Source organism: Panthera onca, chromosome B3 (genome assembly GCF_046562875.1).
Source record: "Panthera onca isolate mPanOnc1 chromosome B3, mPanOnc1 haplotype 2, whole genome shotgun sequence".
Taxonomy (NCBI): Eukaryota; Metazoa; Chordata; class Mammalia; order Carnivora; family Felidae; genus Panthera; species Panthera onca.
In genome coordinates this window covers 81,099,987-81,118,491 of record NC_138344.1, presented here as the reverse complement: position 1 = coordinate 81,118,491, position 18,505 = coordinate 81,099,987, and the positions used below count along the sequence as shown (strand labels likewise).

Genomic DNA, 18,505 nt, shown 5'->3' with positions numbered 1-18,505 from the left:
ATAAAACCTTAACTGTTATCTTAATTAACACTCTCTCACTCACAGAAGAAACTATTATTGAACCTAATTCATCTATATACCACCAAAATACACACACACAGATACATAGAAATATGTACACACTTATATAAGTACATACACACACACACACACACACACACAACACTGTTTCATGAATGTAGCCTTGGCCGGCTGTGAACTCCCCCAACCCATTTATTTTTCTTTATATTCCCAGGGTGTCTGGCAATGAGTGTTACAGGTACTCAAATGTTATTTGGACTAAAATGAACTGAATTGACTTAGGAATCTCACAGAGCTTATCAATGGCTTCTGGTAGTCTTTATGTTTCCTTCTCCCAGGAGTGCTCTTCTCACTGTTTATTAAGTTATATTGTAGAAAAATGATATCCATAATATGGTTAAGATAGAAAGAGGACAAATAAAAAAATATGATAGTCAATATGTATGATCAGTGGTGTGCCAGTAAATGTTTAACAATTGGTTCAGGGTGGAGTGGGATGCAGTGTCTGATTTTCAATATTTGTTGATTTCCATGGTTTAAATACTCTCACTGTGGCCTACTGAATGGTAACAACAGGATATCAACTAGTTCCCAAATTCCTGAAAATTTAACAATCAGCACTCTCAAACTAGCATGAGCCAGCTCCAAAAAACCACTGGAGGCAATATTTAGACACATGGCACACATGATCCCAAACTCTGCCCTGCAATACTACCTTCTACATTCCCAAAGGTAAGTACCAAAGACTAGGAAAAGGGAAAACCCATACCCTATTCCTGGAAGGCCTTTACTTCAATCTACAAAGCAGTCTTCTTTTAAACTGGGTCTATAACCCAACCCAGAAATTTCTTTTGCCGAAGCTAGTGACATCTGAACTTTTCTGATCATGAACTCCAATAAGTAAAAAAATGTTTGAGCATACATCCCTAATATATGTTAATATATTTGTTTATAAATTACATTAGAGCTACTGTATACACTATATATACTAATATAGTATAAATTCCAAAAAATACCAAAAAAACAAATTTTAAAAGATAAGATAAAATTTGGAGCGCCTGGTGGCTCAGTCAATTGAGCGTCCAACTTCGGCTCGGGTCATGATCTCACAGCTCGTGAGTTCAAGCCCGGCGTCAGGCTCTGTGCTGACAGCTCAGAGCCTGGAGCCTGCTTCGGATTCTGTGTCTCCCTCTCTCTCTGACCCTAACCCACTCGCATTCTGTCTCTGTCTCTCTCAAAAATAAAATAAATATTAAAAAAAAAATTTTTTTAAAAAGATAAGATAAAATTTAATACAAATGGAAAAGAAAAATTTCCCTCCCACATCCCAATGGACTATCTTACACACACACCCAGTGTTTACAAAATCCAGTTTAGAGATTAAAGTCAACATGAAAAGTAAAATGAATAGCTTCCTGGCCCTGTCTCCCTTTCCTGGATCTTCCCACTCCAATGCTGAAAAAAGGCAAGCACCAACCCATGGAAAAGAAAGGAAGTAAGAGAGGTGCCTGGGGAGCTCAGTCAGTTAAGATGACTCTTGATTTTGGCTCAGGCCATGATCTCATGGTTCAAGAGTTTGAGCCCTGCACAGGGCTCTGTGCTGACAGCACAGCCTGCTTAGGATTCTCTGTCTCCCTCTCTCTCTGCCCCTCCCCCGCTCATACCCTCCCCCACCCCCTCTCAAAATAAATAAACATTAGGAAGAAAGAAAGAAAAAAAGAAAGAAAGAAAGAAAGAAAGAAAGAAAGAAAGACCAACCAACCAAGGTCTTGAACAAAGTTGGCCTACAGAAAAGCAAATCAGAGACCCCTTTTAAAAACACTACAATACAATACAACTCTGTGGACAAGCTCCACTGAATTAACACTCCATGAAAATGAATCATTAGAGAGGCTCTAAAAACACCATCCTTAATGGAGTTTTTAACCGCATAAAGTGACATACCCTGACCATCTATATCAACCCAGGCAAACAGAAGAGCTGAGAGGAACCTTGGGTTTCCCCTAAGGACCAAACATGTCCTCCAAACAATATTTTATAGTATTTTAATATTAATAAAATATTAAGTTGGAGGGTACCTAGGTGGCTCAGTCAGTTAAGCATCCAACTTTTGACTTCAGTTCAGGCCATGATATCATGGTTCAAGAGTTTGAGCCCCACGTTGGGCTCTGCACTGACAGTGCAGAGCATGCTTGGGATTCTCTCTCTCCCTCTCTCTCTTTCCCTCTCCTGCTGGTACGTGAGCACACAGCCCAAATGTGCACTCTCTCTCTTTCTCTCTCTAAGTAAATAAACTTTAAATAAATAAAATAAAGTAAAATAAAATAAAATCTTAAGTTGGGAAATACAGAGTACAAAACTATGCCATTGCCACGTAGTATTCCTAAGAAACTTAACAGAAGACAATGGGGGAGGGGAAGAAAAAAAAAAAAGGTTAGAGAGGGAGGGAGCCAAAACATAAAGACTCTTAAAAACTGAGAACAAACTGAGGGTTGATGTGGGGTGGGAGGGAGAGGAGGGTGGGTGAGGGGTATTGAGGAGGGCACCTGTTGGGATGAGCACTGGGTGTTGTATGGAAACCAATTTGACAATAAATTTCGTATAAAAAAAATAATAATAAAATAAAATAAAATAAAAACTATGCCAGATGCATTTACATCATATAGAACAGATACAGCTTTTCTTTTCTATATGCAGGCTGTCCCTCTGGCAGGTCACAAACATGCTAGACTCTAATCAAAAGTAGTAACTTTGCTAAAAAAAAAAAAAAAAAAAAAAAAAAAAAAAACAAGAAATGAAAAACAAAAAAACACCTTCATCAGGATCATAGACAACGAAAGGAAGATTTTACAAACATGTTTAAAAACACTTGAGGATACTAAAGACTTCTGAAGAAATGAGCCAGGTAAAGTATTATTGCTTTTCCTTTCTTGTTGCCATTTCCCTATCATACATATAAAGCATTAAAGATGGATCTGCCCTCATCCTTGCTCCCTGAAAGAAGAAAAGAAAAACCACAAAAAAACAGAAGGAAAAAAAAAAAAAAAACTTTCTGAGCTACCATCTCATCAAGACTGGCAATATTTAACATGAAGGAACCAACCCTTCTTTAACTATTCTTTTCATCATTTGCTCTCTTATTCCATTATTGTGTCACACTGACTTAAGACTCAAAGCTTTGGCTAAAATGATAACCAAATTAAAAGATCCCCACACCTACAAATTTATCTATCTTCCCAACCACTGAATCTTCCCTGTTTCCTCCCTTCTTTAAGCAAGATGAGGACTCTTCTTCAGGGTAACTCAGTGCCCTAATAAAAATTATTTTTAAAAATTTATTACTGGTTCTTACTTTAATATGGTTACCTAAACTCTTCAAATTCCCACTGATACAACAAGAGAAAAAATAGTTTAAAACTAAATAAAAAAACATAACCACACTAGAAAACAAAAAGAACCACCAAGCTAAGTAAATAGAGATCACCTTGGTGGCTCAGTTGGTTGAGCATCTGACTTCAGCTAAGGTCATGATCTCATGGTTGCTGAGTTCAAGTCCCATATCAGGCTTACTGCTATCAGCGCAGAGCCTGCTTCAAATCCTCTGTCCCCTTTTCTCTCTGCCCCTCCCCCAGCCTGTGCTCTCTCAAAAATAAATAAAACATTTTAAAAAGAAAAAAGAAAACAAAGAGGGTGACATTAGGAGGTAAGAGTTTTCACAAACTCTAGATCCAGGATTCTCAAAGATGAGCATGCCTCAAAATCATATAGATGGCTGGTTAAAACACAGATTCCAGCTAATATAACACTGTGTCAAATATACTTCAATAAAAAATTAAATTTAAAAATACAATGTATGGAAACACACACACACACACACACACACACACACACACACACAGATTGTGGGACTCCACCCTCATGGTTTCTAATTCAGATTTCGGTTCGGCTCAAGATTTTGTATGTCTAACAATTTCTCAGGTGGTGCTGATTCTACTGGTCTGAGCACCACATTATAAGAACCACCAAGCTAAGTAAATACAGATCACTAAAAGGAACACTTTTTTATTAGTTCTAATTAGCATCCTCAGAGAGATTCAAATGAATGATACAGCCATTGTTTTTCTGGTATGTGTAAAATATGAAAGAGTTTTGGAAAACTAGAAAAAATACAATTTCTGAATTTAAAAATAAAACTCAGAAGGGCTAAATAACAACTAAAACCCAACAAAGCAGTGTGGAAAATAGTCTAAGATATCTTCCAAAACATATAGCAAACAAAAGACAAAGAAATGGAGAATATGAAAGACAAATTAACAAGCATAAAGAGTTAATACCTATCCAATAGGTACCTGGAGAGAGAACAAAGACACCACTTAGAGTAAACAAGGAAGAGGCACCTGGGTGGCTCAGTTGGTTAAGTGTTCAGCTCAGGTCATGATCTCACAGCTCATGAGTTTGAGCCCAATGTTGGGCTCTGTGAGGACAGCTCAGAACCTGGAGCCTGCTTCGGATTCTGTGTCTCCCTCTCTCTCTGCCCTTCCCCCTGCTCGCATTCTGTCTCTCTCTCTCTAAGATAAATAAACATTTTAAAAAATAATAAAAAATGAAGTGATCAAGGAAGAAATTTCCCTAAGCTGAAAAAGACTCAAACCTTGATACTGCTTGGCTAACTTCCAAGCAGGCAAAAAATTTTAAAGCCAAAAACTGGACACATATTTATGACATTTCTAAACTTAAAATACATAAAGAAAACCCTAAAAGCTTTGAGGGGAAAAACACAGGTTATTACAAAGCAATATGAATCCTATTAGCATCAGACATTTTATTAGCATGTGAGAAGAAAAAGGAATGTTGTTTACAAGGTTCAGAGATGCAATTATTTTGAACCTGGAAGTCTACATCTGGTCAAACTATCAAATACAAAGGCAAAATAAAGACATCTTTGGAAATTTAAGAACTAAGAAAACTGACTTCCTGTCCATATTTATTTCCTACTTCTACTGTGAGAAATTATCACGTAAGTCCAAAATGGATTTCAATGAGCTAAAATTAAGATGTTGACAGAGTTACATATATGTTTTGGAAGCTCTAAGAAAGAATCCATAAACTTGCCTTTTCTACCTTCTAGAGGCTGCCTGAATTCCTTGACCCCTTTCATTTTCATTATCATTAAATGTTATCAGTACTTATGGCAGACTTTTTAGTTCCTTAAAGAAATACAAGTGACTACAGCTACACTACACAGACTCTGACAGAGTAAATGAAAAATATCAGTATGTTCTTTATCATTTCCCTAAAAAACATTTTAATCAATTAATATTCATAATAATAAACACCTACCGAATCATTCGCTGCTAGTGCAAGTGCAAGGTTCACTGTAAGAAACAAAAAAGTAATTAAATTTAGTTGTGTTCCTTCTACTAAAATTCAGTTTGCCTTTTAATATTTTCAATGTAATAACCAAAACATGAGAAATTTTTAATATATCTCCCACACTGGTATAAAACAAAGACAAAGAAAATACAGAAAGTAAAAAAAGACAAAAGAGACAGTAATATTCCAACAGCAATAGATGCCTGCCCTAAAATTAATATTTTAAATAATTCATTTTTATAATGTGATAATCTAAATAATCTACTTAGTTTTTTAAAAAAAACAGGGGCGCCTGGGTGGCTCAGTCGGTTAAGCGTCCGACTTCAGCTCAGGTCACGATCTTGCGGTCCGTGAGTTCGAGCCCCGCGTCGGGCTCTGGGCTGATGGCTCAGAGCCTGGAGCCTGCTTCCGATTCTGTGTCTCCCTCTCTCTCTGCCCCTCCCCCGTTCATGCTCTGTCTCTCTCTGTCTCAAAAATAAATAAACATTAAAAAAAAAAATTAAAAAAAAAAAAAACAATCTTGGGGCGCCTGGGTAGCTCAGTTGGTTAAACATCCGACTTCAGCCTAAGTCATGATCTCATGGTTTGTGAGTTCCAGCCCCGCGTCGGACTCTGTGCTGACGGCTCAGAGCCTAAGGCCTGTCTTCCTCTCTCTTTGCCCCTCTCCTGCTCATGCTCTGACTCCCAAAAATAGATAAATGTTATAAAAAAAAAAAAAGTTAATGGTACATAGAGTTCAATTATTTTCAAAAACATTGTGCAGAAAAAGTATCTACCTTTTAATAAAAATGTATATGATCTTACTGCCTTTGAAAAATAAATGCTGGTAATGCAGGAATTCCAAATACCTAACTCACAAATACCCCTATATAAAAGGCTAGCTCATTTTGCAGAGGAAAGGGAAGAAGGTCAAAGGTAAGGCAGTAAAACATGTTCCCAAAACTGCCTATTGCTAGTGAATCCCAAAACATAAAGAAGGAAAATAGTCTCAAAGCTACTTTTAGCCCAGCAATAGAGATATGCTACATCTGAGATGAAGAGAGGTCTGAAGGTAAAACAGTTCCAAGACTGATAAATAAACAGAGTCTCATACTGTGAATCACATTTCCTTAACAGAACAATGTTATAAATCATGCTGAGATGGTTTCCTTAAAGTAGCTAAGAGCATAAATTTTCAAGGCAGACCTGGTTCAAATCCTAGTTCTACCATCTTCTATTACATAACCTGGAGTAGGATATTTTACCCCTAAATCTATTTCCTCCTGTATAAAATGAGGATAATTCCTATGTCATAACCATTATGAGAATTAAATGAAAAACTGATACGAAATAGTTAGACTAGGCCATGACACTTGACTAATTTTTACAAATTACAAAATAATTCTGAATTTCAAGTACATCATATGTTAAACATAAACTAACTATTAAGCAGAAAGTTTTAGAGAGTGATTCATCTAGTGTTAGGGTCTTCTCACATTCATACAATGGAATCACAAAGAATGTTTGTATTCATCATATGTCATCATTGTAATCAAAAATATCTCGGGCATACATTTTCAAATGGGAAGAATTTTGAGACAGTTTGGGACAAGAATAAATATATATAAGGGAAAGAAATATAATACCAACAGAGTTAAACAGAAACAACTTATTTCTAAGGTTTATGTATGTAGATAGAGCTGTTAGGAAAAAGTAAAGGCCAGCTCCCTGGGAGGAATGACATAATGCTAACAAAACAAAAAAAGCAAGGAAGGGGCATTCACTGAAACACTACTATGTGTCACAACTGTATATTTTCTCATTTATTTTCCTATTTAAATGCTGTGACAGGGGTGCCCCAGGTGGCTCAGTTGGTAAAGCGTTCAACTCTTGACCTTAGCTCAGGTCTTGATCTCACAGTTGTGAATTCAAGCCCCATGCTGGGCTCCACGATGGATGTGGAGCCAACTTAACAAACATAAAATGCTGTCACATTCCATGGCAACAGATGATCTGCTAACCAAAAACAAAACCATGTGCTAAGTACTAACCTAAAGACCCAACAAATTATATTGTATAAAACTCAAAAAACTTAGAGATATTATCATGAAAATACTTTCCACCTTTAATCACAGAGATGCAAAAGGATTCACATCACTGAAATCAAATAAATGTACTCTAAATTTTCAAAAAACAAGAAGAGATGGATGCTAGAACCAAAGTCTAAAAGCTTCTATATTTTAAAAATGAAACATTAAATAGATGGATTATAGGCCCTTAGAAAAGAAGGTAAAAATGTGTAGCTTATAGCATTAATTACGAACATCACTAATCATTTTAATAATAATACAGTACTATCAAATAGTAATATATTAGAGGCCTATTATTCTTATAATACTTGGTAAATTTTAGTTTCTTCAAAATATCTGAAAAACTCTTCCACAATTAACTTCAGGTAAAAATGAGAAAAAATTGAACTAATAACACTATCTAGTTGGATTTGTACCTGGTTGTAAAACTATAAAACTGCTATACTGGGAAATTACTAAATATGGTTTCAAGTGAAGACAAGATCTCTAGTGATAGTCACAGAACTCTGTACTAGCCCTTATTTCAAAAATGTCATTGATTTCAATGGAACTGAAGGATTTTAAGGTACAAATGTCCCCCAACTTTAAGTTCAATAGTCTGAGAAAAAAATGAAACTTAAAGGATCTTGCCAGTCTAGGGCTATACCAAAATCAACAAATAAACTATAATGAGGACAATCATTTTCTAAATATCATCTGCAACAAATGGGGCTCCTAGATGGCTGAGTCAGTTAAGCATCTGACTCTTGATTTTGGCTCGGGTCAGGATCTCACAGTCATAAGATGGAGCCCAAAGCTGGCTCTGAGCTGGGCCAGGAGCCTGCTTAAGATTCTCTCTCCCTCTGCCCCTCCCCCGCTCTTGCAGGCACATGCACAGGCAGTCTCTCTTCTCTCCTCTAAAAAAAAAAAAAAAGAGAGAGAGAAAAGAAAAAAAAATCGTCTGCAAAAAGATAGTGGGATAAAACCTGAACTAGCAGCCATTCCCACTGAAATGACTGAAAATTAAGTACAAGGAAACAATAAGATAAAGAGTGTTTTATGACTACAAATTAATAATACAAGTCACCTCTGTTGTGCAGGTTTGGAAGGAGGGAAGTCTTTACCCTTTTATATTACACTGGAATAATCTTTTTAGCAATAAAAAATTTCTTTTGAAAAACTTTGGGAATATCTGGCTATTAGTCGTGGATGGTAACTCTTATTTCTGGTGGCATTTCTCCTATGGATTCTGAAAGCAGCACTTCAGTCGTGATGAAATCTACAAATAAAAAGAGCCACCAAAAACAAATTCTCTGCTCCAAGACTATTAATATAAAAGATATAAAGATTAGATGATATTTTAAATAACTGAAACAATGTTAAACCTTTCCAAGCATTTTCAAATATTAGATCAATGGTGATTTTATAATATTATGTTAAATGAAAAATGACACAATAATGTAGAAATTCTCATTGCAACTGTGCAGCTATATGTACATTGATAGACCAGAAAAGAATATCAAAGAGTAGAAATAATTTGTATTAAAGTTACCAAATGTTTAAAAAATAGTAACATCAACCGAATACTGAGCATTTACTACTTAGAAGACACTGGGCCTAAGTGGTTAGCTTATTTAATTTACATAGCTACACTATGAAAAAGATTATCAGCATTGCCATTTGACACTTAACTGAACATCTGGGCAATCTGGTAGGCAACCAGACCAAGTTTTCCTCAATCAAGAAGTCAAACACGTGGCTATATACCTAGTTTTTTCTAAATGCAAATCTAAGGTCCTAATCACTACCAACTTCTGGTACTAGGGAATCAGCTATTAGGAATTTCACAAATAACTCTTTAAAAATCAAAACTGGAATTTTAATGCTGTGCGGTTGCCAGTTGGCATAAATTCCTAATCGAAATCAGAATATCCTACAATACCTGCTGTAGTAGATTTTCCAACTCCACCTTTTCCAGAAGCCACAACTATAACTTGCTTTACACCTTGTATTGGTTTCTGCTTTGGAAGTCCTCGGGACAGGATTTGTGATCTTCTTTGTTTTAGGGTCTCACTGTCACTGCCAGATAACTTAAAAAAAAATTAAAATTAAAAAAAGTTTTAAAATGAGCCATCTCCATTACCACGCTGTTAAAGTAAAAATTCGGAGTTTGTAAGAGGGGTTTCTTTTCCAGGCTAATTCTAATTTCCATTAGTTCGGCTTTCTTCCTACCTACTGATATTGATCACAAAGGTACAAATATACTGTTCAAGTTCAAATTTACCTGCCAGGATATGCAGACGTAAAAAACGGAAAGTAAATAAACTGCCTCTGTGCAGAGTTAAGCTTTCTTCTCCTTAAACTATTTTCTAAATAAACCAACACAGAAAACAGTGTACAAGCCACACATCCATGTTTTAGGAATCTGTTGCATATCCCGCCTCGCCTCGGCCGGTTCTACTGGGGCCTGCTTATAAAGTGGGGACGTTCAGCCAACTGAGATCTCAGTCTGTCACCGAGTCAGTGGGGGCCCCGTTAAGGTCTGAGGAGGGTCGTCAGCAAGACGCTATGCCAGGGCACCTGCGGCCCTGCCGCCCTAGCATCTCCGTCCCTCCCGCTTCCCCCTGTCCTGCAGCATCACGGACCTGGCGCCGACAAACCAACACTTGGCTTCGCCCAAGCGGGACACTGGTCCCACCGCCACCCCGAAGCGACACCCCACCAAACAAGAGCAAACGCTGCCAAGACCCCATAGCGCAGAACGCTGCTTTAAGCGCAGCCCGGAAACCGTCGCGGCCGGCGTGGAGTGATGACGTCACGTAGTAACGCTCGGCTTCCTCCCCCTAGCGACTAGCCGCCTTTGAATTTCTTCAGCCCAAGAACGCAGATGTTAATACGAACATTTCGTAGCCAGGTACAAACATTTCACAGCAAATGTTTGTGAATGTCTTCACAGACCTCATCTATTTGGTCCTCACAGAAATTCTCGAGTAGGTAGATAGGAGACTCTTTACTAGCAGTAGCCTCTCTTCAGGGGTAAGAAATCAGACTGAGACCTGACCCGACTGAAAAGAGGTAGGAAATGGTAAAACTTGAAAATGACTCCAGGTTTTCTCACTGCGCAGACTATGGTAACTTAAACATTGCCACTGTTAACTTTACCTTTCTTCCCCCTGCGTGATATACAGTAACAGTCTGTGTTCATGTTTCCTGCTGTGTTGCTGACAATTCTTTTAAACAGAAGTGTGGTGCTTTGCTGGGCTTGGAAAAGTTTAGCTAAATCAGAAAGCAGGTCTAATGAAGTAAGTTTGGCTCAAGAAGGAAGTGAGACAAGGCTTGAGGGAGAAGGTGGGATTTATTTTGGTATGAGGAATGAAGAATTCTTACATCCAAAACTGATGGGAACTAAGGAAATGGCCGTAAGTGAGAAAGCCGATACAAAAACCCAGACCCAGCAAAAGGATCCTTTAGGGTGCAGGTTGGTTTACTCTCATAATATTTTCTAAAGTAAATTTTAATGTATTTTTTTTTTTGCTTCTTATCTGTAGAGAATTTGTTGTATGATCATTCAGTTTATTTTTTTCTAATTTGACCTTTAATTTTTTTCTTTTTTTAAATTTACATCCAAATTAGTTAGCATATAGTGCAACAATGGCTTCAGGAGTAGATTCCTTGGTGCCCCTTACCCATTTAGCCCATCCCCCCTCCCACAACCCCTCCAGCAACCCTCTGTTTGTTCTCCATATTTATGAGTCTTTTCTGTTTTGTTCCCTCCCTGTTTTTATGTGATTTTTGTTTCCCTTCCCTTATATTCATCTGTTTTGGCTCTTAAAGTCCTCATATGAGTGAAGTCATATGATATTTGTCTTTCTCTGACTAATTTCACTTAGCATAATACCCTTCAGTTCCATCCACGTAGTTGCAAATGGCAAGATTTCATTCTTTTTGATTGCCGAGTAATACTCCATTGTATATATATATACCCCATCTTCTTTATCCATTCATCCATCGATGGACATTTGGGCTCTTTCCATACTTTGGCTATTGTTCATAGTGCTGCTGTAAACATTTGGGTGCACACGTCCCTTCGAAACCACACACCTGTATCCCATGGATAAATACCTAGTAGTGCAATTGCTGGTTCGTAGGGTAGTTCTATTTTTAGTTTTTTTTTTTTTTTTTTAACATTTATTTATTTTTGAGACAGAGAGAGACAGAGCATGAACGGGGGAGGGTCAGAGAGAGGGAGACACAGAATCTGAAACAGGCTCCAGGCTCTGAGCTGTCAGCACAGAGCCCGACGTGGGGCTTGAACTCACGAACTGCGAGACCATGACCTGAGCTGAAGTCGGACGCTTAACCGACTGAGCCATCCAGGCGCCCCCTATTTTTAGTTTTTTGAGGAACCTCCATACTGTTCTCCAGAGTGGCTGCACCAGCTTGCATTCCCATATTTTTCTTTATCTTTAATACAAGTGTCACACAGCAATCTCAAAGAATTATTGTAAGGATTAGGTAAGATATTACCAACAAAATACATTTAATTAAATAAACTCTGAAAATAAATCAGTTCCTTGCTTCTTCTCCCTCAATCTCACATTTTTGCTCCATTTGGCTTATCACTTTCTTATTTTGTGATATGTTTTCTTAGTTGATATTTATCCATTTTTATCTGTTCAGCTTTTATAACTTGTAAACAAAGTGACTAATTTCTTCTTTGTGCGCAGAGGAGCAGAAAAAGCCAATGCCAAGAGAGAAGAATAAAGCAGACCATAAGAGATCATGTGTGCACAGAGGGAAGGGAGAATAATTGCACTGATTCATAATAGCTTTCCAGTACCTGGTTCTAGTCCATAATGAGGTTCAGCCACACATCCTATTCATAGATCCATGAGATATACTTACAGCCATCCAATAAATTCTCTTTCTGCCTTGGCCTACTTTGGGTGTGTTTCTGTGTACTTATAACTATGGTAACATGTATATTTGTAATTTTTATCAAGACCCCCCTGCAATTCCATGTACCTCATATAGCCCTTCCCCATTTTGATAAACTATGTGCCATCATTTTATGAGACATAAACATGTTAGAGAAAAGAGATTGTTTCTTTGCTTTTTGAATTTTGAAAATTGAGACCTCTAAGGAGAATGGAGATAGCTCTGGCAAAGGCAGTACATTTGGGAGAATTACATGGTATAAACACATGGGTTCTCACCTATATAAATTAGAATTACATTTGGCTGCAAGTAGCAGAAAACTCTACTTGCCTTAAATAAGTAGGGATATATTAGTCTCATATGAAAAGTTCACAGATAGTCTCTTCAGGTCTGATGTAGTGACTCCACTATGTTATAATGTCCCAAATTCATTCTTTTTGTTCCATCATCATGTTACCCTTATTTTGTCCCCTCACAGTCACAAGATGGTAGCTGCACTTCCAGGCATCAAGGATATGTTCCACACAGGAAAAGAGGGCAATGAAAAGATAAAAAGCTTTTTCTAGTGAGTCTTTTGTTTTTTGTTTTGTTTTGTTTTTAATTTGGGAGGAGAAGTCACATACACACGAGACTGCGTAGAACATGACCACCCGTAAAAGCAAGAGAAGCTGAGAAATCAAGCGTTTACATATCTTTAACCTACAGAGTAGAGGGCAGTAATGGAGAAAATGATTGGAAATGGATATTGAATAAACCAACTCAATATCTGTCTTAGAAAGACTGTATAAAAATTTCTGGGATTATGGGGAATCAAGATAGAAAAAAAGTGAGAACTTAAAACATTCACAAGTTCTTAAGCCCGATATTGGTGGTTGGATAACCCAAGAACATTCCCTCAACCCCCAATTCCTTTGCCACATTGAACTATAGAAGTTAGAAATCCAAATACTTTCCTAGTCTCACTTGCTAATTCTAGACATAGTTCTGGGCATGTATGGCATACTTCTGGACAATGTGATGTAAGGGAAATTTTCTGCCTTCTGAGAAAGCTTTTGCTTTTCTGATAAGATAGATCATAATTGGGGGAGCCTGGGTGGCTCAGTCTGTTAAGCATCCAACTCTTGATTTTGACTCAGGTCATGATCTCATGGCTCCTGAGTTCGAGCCTCGTGTCAGGCTCTGTGCTGACAAGGAGCCTCCTTGGGATTTTCCGTCTCCCTCTCTCTCTGACACTCCCCTACTCGCATTCTCCCTATCAAAATAAATAAGTAAATATTGAAATTTGTTTTTAAAAAATAGAACATAATTGGTGCTACTCCTCTTTCCCAACTTGACCGTTGACGTGACACCTGGAGTGTGGTAGTCATCTTGTAAACATAAGAAGCATAATGGTGACAGATACAATGACAAAAGCCAACAGCTAAGGTAACTAAGTAGAAATATGTCAGAAGATGAATTCTTAGCTATATAGTTAAGCTGCTATGCCAGTCCTGACATGCATCTCTAGTCATCTTGTTGTGTGAGATAATTGCTTTAACTACTGTTGGTCAGGATTTTTGTTATTTGAAGTTAGAATAATCAGTGGCTATTATAGCTCCTAAGACAGAACCTGATATACTCTGACTACCTCTCTCCTGTTGAATCCCAGTAAGGAAGGGGAGCATAAGAACCTGAAATCAGTTTAAGGGATGTGAGAACAGTAGAACCAATGCCCCCATTACCAGTTAGAACTCAATGTAGTATCAGGCCCACAGAATAAGAACAGTTGAATGTTGTGTGAAGGCAGACAGTCTGAGAGAACTTCATAGGGTTTGCCTCCTACAAGCAGCCACAGGAGTTGCTGAGGGAAAGCTGATCTTTAAGAGACCTTAAGGTCAAGAATAAGGGAAGACTTGGTAACAATCTGCTTGGTTAAGTATGTGGTATCTCAGTTGATGCTGGTATAAATAGATAAAAATCTTGAGGATTAAATTCACGTCACCATGTGGACATCTGGACACTACATGGGCACAATCCTGGTGTCTACCACTCAAAGAGAAATTTATAAATAAATATTGTTCAAAAAAAGAGGATTCTTTTGAATGTGTACTATAAATAGGGTAAGACTTCGTATTATTTTCTAGAAAGCATGTATTTATATCTGCTAGATTTTACACACACACACCCCCGCCCAAATAAAAGATCCTCAGGTGACCATGGACTCACTGAACGTTCAGATTCCCACACAGAGGCAGTCAGCTTCATCCCCTGTCCATAAGCCACACTATCAGCTGAGAACATGCTTCATTCCTTTGCTCAACTCACAAAGGAAGAAGAGGGTGTTATGGACAGTTTCCTGTCTCTGTTGACAATACCAACTAAAGCTTAGAAACTAGTGCCTTCTTTTAAGATTATTGTCCCCAGCTGAACCTTTTATCCTGCCCAAAGTGTTCACTGAAAGGAAAACCTCACCCCATCAATGGACATGTAAATGACAACCCTATTAATTGATCCTACTTTGTCCCACAGCGTGATTTGCTTCCAAATCTCTATACTTATGATGAAACATGAAATTGTCTCTTACCTACATCTAACACAAATTTTCACACTGAAATATAAAGTATTTCTGCTTATGTAAATAGGTTCTCAATGAGTTGATCTCTCTGTAGGAAACCTGGCCTAGGAAGTTTTCCCAGATATCAAAGACTTTGCTAGCCTTTCACTACCTTAGCTAACATAAACTAAGGTGTTGTCAAAGAAACTCTCCACTCTTATTTTTTAAAATTACATAAAGCAAATGTATGTATACTCTTAGGCTGCATAGGCTTCTGAGAATAGAGCTCCAAATGCCTAAAAATCCACCTCTAGAATGAGACAGGATGGGTTTCTAAATGCCAATATTCAAAGCTGAAAAAATCATGGGTGATTTGACATTTGAATTTCTGATTTATGAGATTGAACTGAATCCTTGGACAAAGGTCACAGGGCTCAAGTTATAGCTGAATATATTCTCTGTTTACTGTTTAAAGCTTCAAAGAAGATCCTATCCTGAAATAGAAGCTACACAATCAGAATTTAGAAAAAGTATTGTCACACAGGCAAATACTTGCTATACCCAGGGCATTAGTATTCCTATGCGTTTGCTTTTTTATTTCATTTTCTCCAAGTACCAAACCTGTGTTCATTCAGCCAAGTCCTTCCTACCCTTCAAGTCTATCCTAAAGATTAGAAGACTTAAGTCTCTACAAGACTTTGACAAAAACTTGCTTCATTCTGTATTCAGAAGAGAATTTTCCTGTGCACTTTAGAGAACATACCAAGGACAATGACAAAGCAGAGCCCCATCAAGATACCAAACCTTCACGTCAGCTAATGTGAAATTCTATTTTCTTCAGGGAAAAGGAGATAATATAGATTTTTGTCTGTGGTACACTGCTGCCAAAATGTGAGGATGTCCTCTATAATCATGTGGCTTACATAATATCTTAGTCTACTTGATGTTCTGATAACCAAATCTTGTCGATTCATTTATTAACCTTTTCTACTTAGGGTTTATTAACCATATATACAGATATTATACATGATATGTTATAAATATTGCAGGCACGAAATTTGTTCAATCCATTTATAAAAGTGAAGTGCTCCTGCCAAATCACTCTAATTTCTCAAAATACATCTACATTCTCATTTAGAGCAATAACATGGAAATACCATCATCAAGAGTCATAATATCAATTTGATCCAGGACACACTGGCAAACTTCAAAATATGAAGTTTCTCTTTGTCTTCGGCCTTCCACACAGCTCTTAAGCTGCTTGAAATGCTCCAATTCATACCAACCAACCTTACAGGCAGTATTTGGGTCCATTTTCTGCTGCATCTTAAATAAAATAGGATTTTCCTAACCACCCACGATTCAGGCTAATGAACCTACTTTAAATCCTATTAGAGGCCATCTAGGAACCATAATTCAACAATCTAAACACTATTGAAGTGATAATCACTAATCTCCTCCATCTCAGGCTTTTCCAATCTTTGCTAGTCCTTAAAACACAGATACAAATGTTTTTGCATGGAAAACATTCATTTGGGGCATAATTATTCTAAAGTAGTTTAAAAACTGGTATTTTGAGTTGATTAGGAATACAAAGAGTTCTTTTGATTATTGGATGAAGTTCTATCAATTACTCCAAGTCAAAGACTTTATTATATTAATGCCACATCGAATCTCTTTTGCGAATTTCTAGTCATGTGCAAGAATTATGGTTTTATTTATCCAAGTCTATTTATGTGGGGGAATATGCTGGCAATGTACTGTTGAGAATGCCATTTTTAATAGATACCAGTTACCACTATAACAAAATCAATACCATTTGCTGATGCAGTACACTGTTTGCTGATGAAATGTATATATAATTATATATTTCTCTAATGTTTTTCAGAAGTACAACTATTTGCCACTTTTCAAGGGTCTGATATAGGGCTCTCATATCATAGGTGAAAGCACTAAACAAAGAGCACAGTAGTGGAAGAAGAAATAATGTGCTTAGTAGTTTACCCTCACTATTTCATGATGCTGTATAGCTAACCAGAAATTCTATTAAGCCATTCCCACCAATTCCTTCTGGATTATAGAGAAAATTGAGAATGATCTCTTTCTTAATAGGCATCTCTCTCTTTGTAACTTATGTCATATGTCACATTAATCTTTTTCTTCCAACAGACTCTAAGATGGTCCAAGATGATCCTTGTCTCTTGGTGTTCACACCCTTTTATAATCTCCTTCCCTTAAGTGTGACCAGGCCCTGTAAATTAGATCTAACCAACAAAATATAACAACAGGGATAGAACATCACTTCTGTGATTACAATACATAAAATTGTAACTTCTGGCTTTCTAGGAGACCTCCTGGCTGGCTCTGGCAAAGCAAGCTGCCATGTTATGAACTGCGTATAGACAAGACCATGTGGCAAGGAAGAGCTGACAGCCAGTGAAGAACTGATGCCCTCAGTCCAACAGCCTGCAAGGAACTGAATTTTGCCAATAGCCACATGAGATTGGAAGTGGATCCTTCCCAGTTGAATTTTCAAATGAGAACCCAGCCCTGGATGATCTCTCGATTGCAGCTTTGTGAGAGATCATAAAGCAAAGGACTCAGTTAATTTGTACCCAGATTCCTGAGCCATAGAAACTATGAGATAATAAATGTGTGTTGTTTAAGCTGCCAAGTTTATGGTAATTGTTACGCAGCAATAGATAACTAATACTCAGTAATCCAGATTTTAGTAATAATATAGTGAAAGTATAATTTCTCATGGGCAATTTTTTTAAATTATTGAGATATAATTGGCATATAATGGCAATTCTTTTTTGCCATATAAAAATATGCATATTTTGTTAAGAAATTAATCCTTTGTGTATTTTGAACCTATGTTGAGAGTTTTATTATTGAGGATTAATAATTACTTGTTATATTAATTATCAAACCTCATAGTCTTTTAATATGAGATACACAGAATAGACACATGGAGGCAGTAAATTGAAGAGTGTCTTTGTCTCACAAATCAAGTTCCATTTTTCTTAGTAACAATTGAACTAGATTCCTAGTAAAAGAAAAATTAGTGTTACAGTTCTACTCTTTTCCTCTTCTCTAGATGATCAAATAGTCTCTCTTCAGTTAGGTAAGAAATTAGAACTGCAACTTCCTTCTTGATCTACATTAGCATTCTTAAATAATTGCACTAGTCTAGATATAAGCATAAAGAAATATAAAGAATATAATCTGGATACAAATATAAAGAAAGCAATTTTTTTGTGGGAATGCAAGCTGGTGTAGTCACTCTGGAGAACAGTATGGAGGTTCCTCAAAAAAGTAAAAATAGAACTACCCTACGACCCAGCAATTGCACTACTAGGTATTTATCCATGGGATACAGGTGTGTGGTTTCAAAGGGACGCGTGCACCCAAATGTTTATAGCAGCACTATCAACAATAGCCAAAGTATGGAAAGAGCCCAAATGTCCATCGATGGATGAATGGATAAAGAAGATGTGGTATATATATATATTTATATACAATGGAGTATTACTCGGCAATCAAAAAGAATGAAATCTTGCCATTTGCAACTACGTGGATGGAACTGAAG

At 37.1% G+C, this 18,505-nt stretch overlaps 1 protein-coding gene and 1 long non-coding RNA gene across 2 annotated transcripts in view; one reads left to right on the top strand and one right to left on the bottom strand.

Annotated features, from left to right (window-relative positions):
• Positions 1-10,261, bottom strand: part of NUBPL (NUBP iron-sulfur cluster assembly factor, mitochondrial) — a 222,669-nt gene extending 212,408 nt beyond the window's left edge. Inside the window, exons 1-3 of the mRNA XM_060619460.3 lie at positions 10,088-10,261; positions 9,385-9,532; positions 5,362-5,396 (exon numbers count right to left, since the gene is read on the bottom strand). Of these exons, the coding sequence (XP_060475443.1) occupies positions 5,362-5,396; positions 9,385-9,532; positions 10,088-10,195 (291 nt within the window). The 5' untranslated portion in view covers positions 10,196-10,261. The remainder of the gene's footprint in view (positions 1-5,361; positions 5,397-9,384; positions 9,533-10,087) is intronic.
• A 23-nt stretch (positions 10,262-10,284) lies between these two features.
• On the top strand, positions 10,285-17,587 carry LOC132669528 (uncharacterized). The gene is made up of 2 exons (XR_009606138.3): positions 10,285-10,517; positions 17,260-17,587. It is a non-coding gene; the product is annotated as an uncharacterized LOC132669528 (long non-coding RNA).
• The last annotated feature ends 918 nt before the right edge of the window (positions 17,588-18,505 follow it).